Source organism: Talpa europaea, assembly GCF_964194135.1.
Source record: "Talpa europaea genome assembly, chromosome: 13".
NCBI classification, from domain to species: Eukaryota; Metazoa; Chordata; class Mammalia; order Eulipotyphla; family Talpidae; genus Talpa; species Talpa europaea.
The window spans coordinates 14,763,553-14,777,696 of record NC_140080.1 but is presented as its reverse complement, the minus strand read 5'-3'; the positions used below and the strand labels follow the sequence as shown (position 1 = coordinate 14,777,696).

The following is a 14,144-nucleotide window of genomic DNA, read 5'->3' as shown; positions in this document are numbered from 1 at the left end:
TCCTTGAAAAACAACAACAACATGCTTACGCCACACACAAGGGGAAGAGCTTAAATGGTATATATGTCATTTTGACACACAAATAATGAAGCTGTGCAACCATTAAAAATGACCTAAGAGGCCTCCCCTGGTGGCGCAGTATTAGCGCTGAGCTGCGAAGCTGCCCGCAGCCTCTGTAGCGCTGGTTCGATCCCCGGCCACCAGTAAGGATCCCACATGGCGCGACAGACCTCTCCTGCCGCACCTGCTGCTCCCCTCAATAGTGTATTTCATCAGTCTGCCTATTCTGCTCCCTGCTCTGGCTCTGGTGAATCCTTTCACCCTCCCGCACTTCTGACTGTACCCAGTGCTTGTATAAATCAATCTTCAAAAAAAAGTTAAAAAAATAAATAAAAATGACCTAAGGAAGTCATTTTTTACTTTGAACATAATTCTTGTTTTGGTGTCATCTACATAGATTTCACTATTCTAGAACATTTTTTTTTTTTTGTGCACAGAAATTTGCTACTGCAGGAAAGGACCCTTGAATCCTTAATTCCCTTTGCTCTCTTTTGCCTTGGCTGTCCCAAGGGGATATTACTGTCCCCTCAAGCATATCTCCCCTAAAGCACACCCAGTTTCCACTCAGCATTCTCCTTCCCCTTATTTCTCTGTCTCGGCATCTCGTTTATCAGAATGCTTTCAGTTCATGACTTTGGAAACACTGGAGCAAATGTGTCTGATTCAAGCTAGATTGGCATGGCTTGGTGGCTCTCATGAGTGACTGATTCTTGGGTATCAGTAGCAATTTCACCTGCTCTTTTTTTGCTAATGATCCCCTCTCCCTACCCCTCCGCTCACCTTGCTCTGGCTGAAGACTCCATTCTTTCTGCTTCTATTTAAAATCTCTGGTGATACAATCAGCTGCCATCTCTCCCTGGGCTCCCACCTAATCCACTTTACCATGGTGTGGTGGGCAGTAGCAGTGTCCAAGGGACGTTGGCCTTGAGCTCTCAGTCAAGGTCCATCTAATCAAGTGACGCACACACCATTTTTCATTTACCTTGTTCCCCGAGCTGCTGCTGCTGCTTAGAAATTGCCATGCAATTTAAAAATGAAAAATGTTTCATCTCTCATGATCCCAATTTAAAATGGTTAGAAATGTGGGCCAAGTATTTTCCCAGTGACTCTTGGATTTTCCCCAATTGTCCTATCTCATTTGCCTGACGCAGGAAAGCAATCTGGGGGATGTCTTTATTATTCCCTCACACCCACCGTCTTGCTCCCTCCCCATTCACCCCTTTTCTTTTTACTTCTAAGATGGAAAACTCTACTCGGCCACAGTGACTGACTTCCTTGCTATCGATGCAGTCATTTACCGGAGTCTTGGAGACAGCCCAACCCTACGGACCGTCAAGCACGATTCAAAATGGTTGAAAGGTGAACAACCAATTAAAAGAGAGAAAGAGGGGAAGTGGGGAGATTTAGGTGGACCGGACTGCAGGTGAATTTTTTAGTAATGGCCTCTGGCAAGCAGGAAGGTGGAAATTGCATCTTTTGCCTCCACTGATTTATTTACCTCCCTTTTCAACTTCCTGTGAGTTTCTGCAGTATTAACAAAACGATCACCACTGCCAGTACAACAGGAAACATTATATTCATCTTTCTCTGCCTTAAACTCTGGCTTCAGAATCCCACATAAAGAGAATTGAACATTTCATTCATGGAAGCCATCGGGGGAGTGGAGGTGGTGGGGAATAGCAAGGGAAAAAAAAAAAAAAGCTATTCACGACCTTCTATGAGTCAGGGTAGACGAGGAGATGTGTACAAAATCCTTTCTGTAATATGTGCATTCCGTTGTGGAAAATAAAATTACAGAGATATGCAAAGCTCATTTATTCTTCATTGTTAATTGCAACTGCTTCTGAAAGATATAATTTGTAGGCTTGAATGCTCTCTGAAATCACCAGTACTTGCCTGTGTGAAGTCATTAGAAATGGCTGGTGTTAAGCAAATGTCTAATGGCCCTACATTTTTAATTAATAACATGTCTTGGGTCGCAATTGATTGAAGTTCCTTTAACTCTGTGTGACATGTCTCCAATTAAAGCACCCGTTTGTCCACAGAACCGTATTTTGTACAAGCAGTGGACTATGGAAACTACATCTACTTCTTCTTCAGGGAAATAGCAGTGGAGTACAACACCATGGGGAAGGTAAGAGGGGCCAGGCTCGCTTTTGCCTCCAGTTACTGTGCATGGTCTTGAAATGGGTACCAGATCAAGGTCATGACTGTGAGAAAATTCAACCACGTGTTGGTGGCCCTCAGAATCCTGTATGCATTCTTCTTAGCTCCCTCTTAAGCATTTCTATTGAGAATTTAACTGACAGATGTGTGGTTGATTTCATAGCGAGTTTTGTGTTCTCTTGAGGTATGGTTCCCAGATACCTTCAAGAGTCTTTTTTCTCTTTTTAATTTGGTCCCCCACCCGAGAGGTAATAAATACCCTGTATCTCTGAGCAAACAGAGATTCTTAATTTTTCTCTTTATTCCAAGAAGCCATCGAACACTTAGTGGATTTAGTCCATTTCGTTATTTTCACCAGTGAGTGCATCAAGGTCACAAAGTTGAGGGCACAGACTCAGTGCCGGGGTGGCTCACACAGTTAGAAGAATTCAGAATATGAGATTCGGGGCCGGAGGCAGTTCTCGAGGATGGCAGCGAGGCGCATACAAAGTGTGCTTTTGTTTGAGGAAATAAAAAGCTAAGCAGTCTGTATGGAAATGAGTTGATGTGGCTGGGAGCGGATCCCCTGAAGGATTTATAGCTCTGGATTAAATGCCACAGCCTTATCTTTTAAAACATGCTGTTGCAAGGCTGAGTTCCTCTCCCCCCCCCCCCACCTTCTTTTTTGCTACTGATTTTAGAAACACGGGATTAAATTAAGCACCTTGTTGTTCTGGTTCTATTTTCAAAGAAAGGCGAATTCTGCTAAGAGGTCCTGGAAAACCAAATGCATTTCCTTTTCCCTGGGTGTTGCTCCTCTGCAGGTAGTTTTCCCGAGAGTGGCTCAGGTTTGTAAGAACGACATGGGCGGGTCTCAGAGAGTCCTGGAGAAGCAGTGGACATCCTTCCTCAAGGCGCGCCTCAACTGCTCCGTGCCGGGAGACTCGCATTTCTACTTCAACATCCTGCAGGCCGTGACCGATGTGATTCGTATTAATGGCCGTGATGTTGTCCTGGCAACCTTTTCCACACCTTATAACAGGTAACCATGGCCTGGCCTTGTTGACCTAATCGGCTTTTCTCGGCATTCTTTTCCCCAGGGGTTCCCTTCTCACACACAAAATTCTCAACTGACAGAAAAATTGCTGCTTGCTCATTGTAGCTAAGAAGCACTTAACACTGTTTTCATCAACAAATTAACAGTCATTTATAAGTACTATTAGATTAGAATATTAAGGAAAGTAATTTGAAAAATGATGACAATATCCTCTATTTATATTCCTGGCATATAAACACTATTCATGTGTTGTTTCTAAATCTCTCCAGTAGTTCTGGAAACAAAATACTGTGGCCTTCTCTTTACACTAGAGGAAACTGAGCACAGCTGAACCACCTGGTCCAGGCAGTCAATAGATGAAAAAGGCAGCCTTGCAACTCAAGAATGATCCCTATTCTCTTCTAGGTCAGCTCATCTTCCATTTGACTTTTCATATTTCTATGTTGGGATCAGTTAACTTTTGACATTAAAAAACTGGAAACTTGGGCCTCCCCGGTGGTGCAGCGGTTGAGTGCTGGGTTGGTTGCGAGGCTGCCCACAGCCTCTACAGTGCCTGTCCATTCCTGGCCGCCGGGCGAGGGTCCCACATGGCGTGCAGACCTCTCCTGCCGCCCGCTGCTCCCCTCAGCAGTGTATTTCATCAGTCTGCCTGCTCTGTTCCCCGCTCTGGCTCTGGTGAATTCTCTTACCCTCCCGCGCTTCTGACTGTACCCAGTGCTTGTATAAATAAATAAATCTTGAAAAAAAAGGAAACGTCCTAAAATGCAACAGAGTGACATCTGGGACTCGGATAAGTCCCACTTATACCCCACTTAAGGGACCCTGGTTACCACTCTTATCGGAGGACCCAAATCCCAACCACAGCATCACTCTAATTCTGCAGGCTCTAGTAAGGATTCTAAGGCATCAAATGCTGTACTATGTAATGCTGAGTATCACTGTTCAGTGCACTTTGTGCATTTACTTAAGCTAAGACATTAAGGAATTAACACACTAATAGTTGGTCCTGGAGTGGTGGAACAGCGTGGAAATTAAAGAATGGAAGCTCCACACGAGTATCCTGGTTCTCTCTCCCAGACCTTAGAAGACTCCTTGCCATAACTGTGGACAAGTGCATATACTCTAGTCTCATTTCTATGTAGAACTTGGAATGTTCTACACTACCTCCTGTATGCCTCCACTGCTTCGCTTTAGACAATGTGTTTCACAAAGACTTGTAAGAACTTGACGAGTCTACATGGCAGGCATATAGATGATGAGCTTGGAAGGTGATATCTCAAAAAAAAAAAAAATGCTTGAGAATTGGGGAAAGCCCAGAACAGTGCAAGCTGAAAAAATTAAATTACATTCCTCAGTTATATGGAGGGCAGTAGTCAAGAGTTCCCTACTGAAAATATATGAAAATATGAGCTCGTACTACAGCAAGAAGTATGAAGTTAGATTTAAGTAAGCTTTACCCACATGCAGGGATTTTTAGACTTGAGAATAGGAAAGATATAAAAAGTCAGGTCCTGCCTATTCATACTTCAGGACCAATCTATGTAGGATTGTTGAAGAAAGAACACTATGTCCATACATGGAAATACAGGGGCTGGTGGAATTTCCAATTTCTTTGTTTTGGAGAGGATGCGTTACTTTGCGATTGCAATACAGGAGTGGGTTTCTTTGTACTATAGTTACTTCTTTAAAGTTTTTTCTTAAAAGGGCCCTAGCAAACATCTGTATCTAGGTTTTTGTTCAGTAACATAAAAGATTAAATATATATGTGCCCATTTTCATCTGTAAATCATAGTCCCTCATGCGAACTAACCAGGTCATACCCAACTGCTGCAGATATTTTACATGTTTCTCTTTGGGGGCAAAGCACAAGTTCCTAGGCAGGGCATGCACCCCTCATGATTGGGCCAGTCTCCTCATGCTCCCCCGGCTCACTGGAGCTAGGTGTGCTTCTTGAACATGCCATGCTCCCTCGTGTACAGCTGTACAGCCCATGTCTGTTCGCCCCTGGACCTCTGGGGCTGCTCCAAGTCTCAGCTGGAGTTCCTGCCCATGGAACCTTGGGCATACTGCTCTTACAGATTGTTCTGGATTATTATTAGTGGTAGCAGTAGTTGTTGTTGTTATCAGCATGGCTGTTGTTATTGGTGATGTTATTTGTCTCCACACTGAACCTGAGTTAACTAAGAGCAGGACTCTTGTTATTGAATGTTTTCTCCTAGAGATTACAGATTCCACAACTATATGCTGAATGAACAGGTGGGAAGATGAAAGGGAAGAAGAGGTGGTAAAGAAGGGAGGGAAGAAGAAAGGATTTCACAAGTGATTCTAGCCCGTGGGAAGGTTATAAAACTCAAGGGTGTCTTTAGGTATTACGAGGTGCCTCATAAAATACTTCAACCAACATTATCTTATTTTTCTTTATATATAAATATGTATACCTATTACTTTTAGGAAAAGGAGGTGTGAAAAGAGTCTCCCCAAATTAAATATATAATGCTAGGGTTCTGAAATTCCCAAAACAAATGGTGCATCACTGTCTTATAGACGCAAATCTGTGAAATATATATGACATAGCTTAAAATTCATCCTGCCACCTTGCTTTAAATTAACTTTTGGGCCTCTCTGGTGGCGCAAGGGGTTAAGACGCAATCTATGAAGCTGTCCACAGCCTCTGCAGCACAAGATTGATCCCCAGATGGCCAGGGAGCTACCCACATGGCATGGCAGACCTCTCCTGTCTCGCCCGCTGCTCCCCTCAGCAGTGTATTCAATCTGCCTGTTCTGTTCCCCACTCTGTCTCTGGTGAATCCTCTTACCCCCCCATACCTCTGGTCTGTACCCCAACTCTTATATGCATAAATAAATAAATCTTAAAAAAAAAAAAGAAATTTTTTTTTTTAAAAATTTAACTTTCTAGTCTATTTATCTTATTGGTAATATGCAATAATTATATTAAGAAATTAAAAATGATGTAAAATTCTCCTAATCATTATTTAGTGACTGGCATAGCCTTTGTACATTTACATCAGGTCTCAGTCAGTTTCTCTGCCCTGCATGGTATTCCCACGTGACCAAACCCCCAGTCTTACCCTAAATGCTCCTTCTGTGCAAAGGTCCACCACCTCAAAGGCTGATTAAAACTCTTGGCCAGCTGGTGCCTGCAATTTATTCGATCAAAATCAAGGAATGATCATAGTCAAAAACAAACATGGATTCAAACAGTGCACCCAGATGAATGAATAATTCAATGCTTCTCACAACTGAAGGGAAAAAAAAAAAACCAAAGGCAACCAACTCCCCAAGTCCTTCCAGGAGGGCTAGGCAAGGATGTAATTATGGGTAGAGATTACCCTCATTATTATTATTTAGCATTTAATAGAGCACTTTATTTCTGAACTACTGGTGCTTTGGAGATTTACATTGTTTAGCCATATGCAAATAAGTAGGAAATAAAAATCAAAATGTTCAAACATAAAATGTACAGGGGCTCCCCACGTACATATTCTCACTCCTGGGAGTCTCACTTGAGGAAACCAATTCAAAGAAGCAGAATGTGGCCAGTGGGGGCACTTTAATTTCATATTTTCACCAGTATTAGCAGTGTAGAATGTTTTCCAAAGATTTTATCCTTGGGCTAGTGGTGGAAGATATCAGGAAATTCAGGAAACTTCTCGATCACTCATTCAGCCATTCTTCAGCCTTTATAAATAAAAGCAGTTCCAGAAATAAGTCACGGAGACCTCACTTCCTCTCCAAGAGTTTGCTGCAACTAGCCCTTTATTTAAGGCCATGAATGCAAATCTGATTCACAGAAAGATCCCACATTTATGGTATTCAGGGTATGAACTTGCAATTTCAGCGGTGCAGAATAGGGAAAGGTCCTTTGGGTTATGTTTTCCAAACAGCGGGCTTGACAGTTGCATGAATGACAACTTGTGTGAAATGTGCCATTGTAGCATCCCTGGCTCTGCGGTCTGTGCCTACGACATGCATGACATCGCCACCGTTTTCACCGGGAGATTCAAGGAACAGAAGTCTCCAGATTCCACCTGGACGCCAGTCCCTGATGAACGTGTGCCTAAGCCCAGGTAGGTGCAGACACAGGAATGGCCCTTTGCTACTCCCCTGATGGTGAGTGTCCTCGGGGCTCACACCCTTGCCTTCAGTGCTTTCCCGCAGCGACAAGCCAGCACCGAGAGGCCTGCGAGGCCATCTGACTTCATCGCCTTAACCAAAACCCAGAATTACTTATATTTATGGTCAAAACGGCGATTCCCTAGTCTTATGCTTAACATCTATATCTGTGGTTAATGCAACATAAATCTAAGGATGAAAGGAGCCATCTGACCTCCCGCCCTGATGGTGCACAGTTCAGGGAACTGAGGCCCACAGTGGTGTGAAGTGTACTATGCTCACGCATGCAACTGGAGATGTGGTTTCCACTGTGCCTTCCTGCTTCTCTTCAGTCTGCGGAGACCTGTCTTTTTAAAGCCTAATAAAATGTAGACTATGAATGGCGTTCGCTGGATTTTGAGACCAGGTTGGATCAGAGCTGAGCCCAGAACTCCAGGCCAAGAGCAGGAAGACACCAACAGATGCAGTGATACTAGGATAGCTCTGATCTGCCAGAATCTGTCTTTTTAGGGTCCAGATGCAATGCAGAGTCTCCCCTTCCCAAAAAGTACCCCAGAATTGCTTTCATGGGGAACCTATTGCTCAGAGACCACTGGTCCTAGGTACTTGTCTTCAAATCATCACAAAGAACCAGCTAATTCATTCTTTCTTGCTGAGGTAGAATTAAAGTCACCCTGGACCCTGTGCCTGTCACCTCCGTGAGGTACACAGCATCCCTCAAGACACATGGCAGGCTCAGTTGTACAGAAGCATCCCTGTGTGCCCAGCTTCCCCAGTGAATTTGTGCACCTCTGGAAGAAAGCACAATGTCTTATTACTTGTTTTGGTTTCCAACTCCTTCTCCTCCAACCTCCAACCCTCACCCCCTACACACACACATGCACACACACACACACACACTCATGCATGCACACAGGCGCACACACAATACCTAGCCCCAGTTCAGGTAACTGTCCTCGCTTAGATCATGTGGACCCAGGAGAGAAAGGCTCATCCTTCTTCCCCCCCAGAACCAAGTGCATGCTCTGTTTCTTGTAGAGAGAGCAGACGAAGTATAAAAAAGCACTCCCTCGCAACCTCGGATCGCTGAGCGCCTGCTGAGATGATTAGCTTCCTTCCGGGCCAGCGGGAAAAAGAGCTAAGCTTGAGGGCTCAGGTTTTAGGGAGAACTTATGTAACAGGCTGTCCTTGGCATATAAACATGGTGGCCCTCGACATCACCGGGACACATATGAAATGATTTCCTGCTGGTGAGGAAATGATGTGCATTTCCTCATCCTTCCACCTGCTCCTTCACCCCTCTTCCAGATGTGAGGCTGCCTGCATAGAGCTGAGTGGGTTAGTGCCAGGAAAGGGCTTCTGCAGGGGTCTCAGACATGCCCGCCTGAGCGGGCATAGCACATGCCCACAGCAGCATTGGCTTTGGGGTCTCCCTGTTCTCACTTTGACAGGCTGTCCCTTGAGACCAGAAAGCCACGAATTTCTTAAAGAAGTGGATTTTTACTGTCATTGCTTAATAATAAAGAACTGACCTTTCAGGAGAGAAACTTCAGTTTAGTTATCTTCTCATATCATCCCCAGATCAAACAGAAACCAAAAAAAAAAAAAAAAAAAAAACCATTTAAAAAACAAACCCAAATGTCCTCTGACCTTCAGCTGACTAGAGAGGGCTCGTGTTAAGCTGCACTGTAGGGATGCTGGCTGCTGCTTTTTCAATGCCTGTGTCTCATCGACATTTGGGACAATGTTAGCTTAGTTCTCCCCTGTCATAAAGCACATGCCGGGGACTTCCAGCAGGGTTTGGGGACAGGTAGAGCTAATCCTGAAGCACACGAACCACACACACCCTCCTCACTGGTGGCCAACCTCCATGGCTACTTCCTGGGGTCTGTTCATGCTTCTGCGGGGAAGCCATGCCACCCCCAGCTGTGGCTGACCTGCCCTGGCTGAGGTTCCTCTGTGGAAGAAGGCGGCGTGCCGGAGGAAACCTTAGCCCATTTTATTTGCCAGCATTCTGCACTGTTCACCTTCCTCTTCTCAGCCCAGGGTGCATCCTCCTTCATGCCAGGGGCAGTTCATTCAAAGACTTTGCCATAAGTCATGAAATAAGCCCCCGCCCTACCATCCTTTGCTTCTGTTTCAGGCCAGGTTGCTGCGCTGGCTCATCCTCCTTAGAAAAATATGCCACCTCCAATGAGTTTCCCGATGACACCCTGAACTTCATCAAGACACACCCGCTCATGGATGAGGCTGTGCCTTCCATCATCAACAAGCCATGGTTCCTGCGGACGATGGTCAGGTGAGTGTGAAGCAAACCAGGTCCTAAATGGATTTCCCTGAGGCCCTCTCATGCTCAGAGAAGCCATCAGTGGGTTGTGCTTTGAAGTGCCACAAACATCCTCTGTTATGCTAGGTGTCAATTCAGCTACAAAATGCCAGTGGGTTGGGTGCAGGCCCTCAACCCCATTCCCAGGCTCCCAGCAAGAAGAGGTCTGATAGTTTCAGGCTAGTTGGACTCAGGCCAACAATTAGAGCAAGCACAAATATGTATTTCCAGGCGGCTCCTCCCCGGTCTATGCAGAGGTCAATGAGCAGTGAGGAAGATGCAGTCAGTGGATGAGGGTACCTGTTGGGTGGGGCATGGTCACAAAATGTGCTCAGATTCCAGCCAAGCCTTATCCCTGGGTGTGAGCTGTCAGACGGAGCACTGCACCAGGGCAGGGTGCTGGCCGGGGGGGTTCATGCGTTATCACTGGTGATGTGGAGAGGTGGCCAACAGCGAGGGAGAGCTGTTTAGAGCTGTGAAGGCATTTCAGGCACCTCCTGCTCTGTGTCAAGCCAATTTCCACACCATACAGCAGCTTTCCCCAGTATCATCCAGTTGAACGGCCATCAAGCAAAAGGCTAATTGACCTTAGCACCATTTTTATTCTGTGACTTTATTGAAAGGTATAAAAATACCATAATGGCCTGTGGCATTAGGTGGAAAGCGTGGCATATAACTTGCAGGAGGGTCGACATCACCTGGTTCCTGCTGGTGCTGAAGACAAATAGGAATCTCGGGAGTATTGCACAGCTGAGGGATTTCAGGGGAGATTCCTGCAGGTCTTAGCAGAGGCGTTTGGCAGGACGAATGGCCTTCACTCGGGGATGCAAGGGGTGCTTGTCTGCACACGCCGTTATTTTTATCAGTACTCCACCTCCCCAGCCTGCATAACCCTCTTGGCCCGCTTCCATGTAGTCAGAAAGCTTTCCAACCCGACACTCTTCTGACAAAGCTTCGCAGCTCCAAGGAAGGCTGGGGAAATGGTAGCCATAGCCTTTCTGTTCAGTGTTAACTGGGTTCACGTATTCTTTCTTTCTCTCCTCAGTGGAGACATCAGCTTTTCCTTGCTGCTCATGGAAGGGATCATTGCTGAGTGGTTTCAGATGGTTGTGCACATCTATTTATTATGGAACTTGGCCTCCGCACACACATACCTCCTTCCTCCCCTCGGAGCCAGGCTAATGCTCTGCATATGGAAATAAAGGGCCAGAACAGCTTGAGAGTATTATTTATATGCATATATTTTTCTTGAGGTTATTGCTAGAAAGCGCTGTCACAGTTGTTTGAAGTGGAGAAGGGGACACTTTAATGACAGAGCCACAAAGACATTTTGAAAAAGTGACTCCTGTCATTTCAGATACCGCCTGACCAAGATCGCGGTGGACCCCGCTGCGGGGCCGTACCTCAATCACACGGTGGTTTTCCTGGGCTCCGAGAAGGGAATCATCTTGAAGTTCTTGGCCAGGATAGGAAACAGTGGTTTTCTAAATGACAGCCTTTTCCTGGAGGAGATAAGCGTTTACAACCCCGAAAAGTGAGTAGAATGTTTGGTTCCTTCTTAGTCATTTGTTACGCGACTATGGCCCGTTTTCATGGAGAGAAAAATCACAGCAGACTCCGGCTGTGCCCTTTTTTTTTTTTTTTTTTTTTAAAGATTTATTTATTTATTTATTTATTTATACAAGCACTGGGTACAGTCAGAAGCGCGGGAGGGTGAGAGAATTCACCAGAGCCAGAGCGGGGAGCAGAGCAGACAAAAGGACGGAAGTACACTGCTGAGGGGAGCAGCGGGTGGCAGGAGAGGTCTGCGCGCCATGTGGGACCCTCCTCTGGGGGCTGGGGAGCAGCCAGGGATCGAACTGGCGCTGCAGAGGCAGCGGGCAGCTTCACAACCCAGCGCTCAACCCCTACGCCACCGGGGAGGCCCCCGGCTGTGTGCATTTTTAAGTGACTTTTTGTATTACGTGTAAAAAGCTTTTAGTACATAATAAAAGGGTCATCTTCTTGCCCATGATGTGTTTATATAGACACTCAGAGGTTCTGTGTTCGAGGATCTGTTTCACCTCCGATGAGATCAGATGCGGGGATCATCGGGCCGGGAGGTGGGGTACAAGAGTGGTGGCAGGTAAAAGGAACTGACCCAAGAGAGTCTATTAATGATATCATCCCACCTTATAAAATCAGGTGCAGCTATGATGGAGTAGAAGACAAGAGGATTATGGGCATGCAGCTGGACAAAGCGAGCAGCTCTCTGTACGTGGCGTTCTCTACCTGTGTGATAAAGGTTCCCCTTGGCCGGTGTGAACGACATGGGACATGTAAAAAGTATGTTTTGCCTCCTTCGCGTTTAGAAAGCCCACGGTGCTTAGACAGAAGTCCTAGGTCGCTCATGGCCTCTTCTTCCTGCAGAACCTGTATTGCCTCCAGAGACCCGTACTGCGGGTGGGTCAAGGAAGCAGGTGCCTGTGCCCATCTGTCACCCAACAGCAGGTAAGGAGTCCGAAGAACTGAAGTGGGCTGGTCAGTGGCCTTTGGCTGCCTTGCATTCAAAACATGCAGTTAGCTGGGCTCACACACACCACTAGGCCTCCTGCTCACAAACCTCTCCAGTGCAGCTGCCAGACACTATCCTTCCTTCTCCCATTTCATAGAGCACCCCAACATCGCATGTGGCACATTTCCAACTGCCTAATCATCCATCCTCAGACTGATTAAAATCACCGAGAAAGGAAAGAGTGGGCTTCTAAGTATTCCCTGGGGAGAGGGACAAAAAGGTGCTCGCCTGAACGTCACGGTGCGAGCACAGCAGAGAGAAGGAGCAAGAGGCTGTCAATTCGATTAGGGACGTGGTTTGGCCATGCAAGGCTGAGAAGAAATTGCAGCGCATTTGTTAAGTGATGCATTTGTACGGCAAGCATGGTGTATACAACCAATAAACCTTTTTCCTGCACTGATGAGCAGTTGGCCCTATTAATCATTAGGGAGCCGATCAATTCTTGGCAGTTCTCCTGCAGCTCAACTAGATGCAGCCAGTCCACTCTGCCTGTGATTCTGGTGCTCAAATCGTTACTGTCTTTAAATGCGTAGATGGCCCGGTGAAAGGTTTCTCTTATACTCTTACTTGAGTGGATGTGGAATCCAAAATTGCATTTGGAAAAACATTCAGTGCATGTTCTTAACTGGTTATGGCTCCTCAAGGAAGGTACCTTAGGACACTTTCTACTTAGCTAACCCTTCAGTCTGCCCAGAGCCCAACAGGAAACAGTCACCCTCATATCACTCTGAGCCTCCAATCCCAATTTACAGTAACTAGGAAAATAGGCAGGAGGTTATATCTGCCGGCCACCCCTGCACAGATTAAGGAGAATTATTCCCATAAAGAGAGCTAGTGATAAGTCTGCCCTGGAAATCTCACTCAGCAAAGGGTCGGCTCACTGTATTATAAGATAAGTGTTGCAAGTAGCAATGTTGACGTACTATGATGTTAGAGCTTTATAGCTTTCCATGGACAGCCTTGAGGTGAAGGAAAAAAGATTGCAGAGCAGTGAAGGAAGCTAAGAAATGACTCTTCTCTCCTTCCTATATTCCAGTACACCCAAAGATAATAATAACTATCGATATTAATTTTTTTTTTTTAAGTCAACGCAGAAACTCCAACACAGTTCCCTAAGGGTCTATGCACACATTTCAATGCTGCCAGTGTGGCTCAAACATATGGAACATCCCTGGGAAGGCAGCCTTCAGGGCCTAATGAATATTGGCTTCACTGCCATTAGAAATCTTTATCTGTTGAGGATGAGTTTGACTTTTAATACAGCAAAACTCAGGGAAAAACAAACGTAGTAGATTATTAGCTCAAGGTGTGCTTTTCAGAGTGGTTTTGCTCTATGGCTCTTAAACTTCAAAGGCAGGTAGAAGCTTTAATTGCATTGTGGTCAGAAGCCCAAATTCCCCCAAAGAAGTTGTCTTTTGGATACCCGGGCTCTTTTTTTAAAACTCAAAACAGATATTCAGATTGCTCTCGTTCATGCTACATACTGCATACTGATAGCTTGTCCCCTGCAATGGTGATCTGGTGGCTTGGAAGAAAAGTGAGCATCTGGAGAAGCATGGAGACAGTACGCCCAAGAACTGGATGTGGGGCTGACATTGAACAACATACTTGAGTGGCCTCAGCAAAACACACCTCCAGTTACTGTCCCCTTGGGGACCCCACACATCTCTCTGGACCTTTGGATACTCTGTTCTATGCAAGTTGTTGCTAAGCAAAGATAAAAGGTCTTAGAAGTCAAGAGGTTTTAGAAGTGAAAGAAAAAGTAGAGAGGAGAAAGACATTTTTAATTATTTTTTAATTATTGCTTATATAAGGGCCATATTTTAACATCTAAACTTTTCAAGTGTTTGATGCTCAGAGAATCAGAG

The 14,144-nt window shown here is 45.5% G+C and overlaps 1 protein-coding gene across 3 annotated transcripts in view; it reads left to right on the top strand.

The window, feature by feature from the left end:
• Nucleotides 1–14,144, top strand: part of SEMA6A (semaphorin 6A) — a gene marked incomplete at its 3' end in the record, with an annotated part of 62,210 nt that overhangs the window by 17,866 nt on the left and 30,200 nt on the right. For all 3 annotated transcript variants that reach the window (XM_084252403.1, XM_084252402.1, XM_084252401.1), the window contains exons 7-14: nt 1,300–1,419; nt 2,106–2,194; nt 3,030–3,247; nt 7,219–7,350; nt 9,540–9,695; nt 11,080–11,256; nt 11,907–12,047; nt 12,132–12,212. In XM_084252403.1, the coding sequence (XP_084108529.1) occupies nt 1,300–1,419; nt 2,106–2,194; nt 3,030–3,247; nt 7,219–7,350; nt 9,540–9,695; nt 11,080–11,256; nt 11,907–12,047; nt 12,132–12,212 (1,114 nt within the window). The remainder of the gene's footprint in view (nt 1–1,299; nt 1,420–2,105; nt 2,195–3,029; nt 3,248–7,218; nt 7,351–9,539; nt 9,696–11,079; nt 11,257–11,906; nt 12,048–12,131; nt 12,213–14,144) is intronic.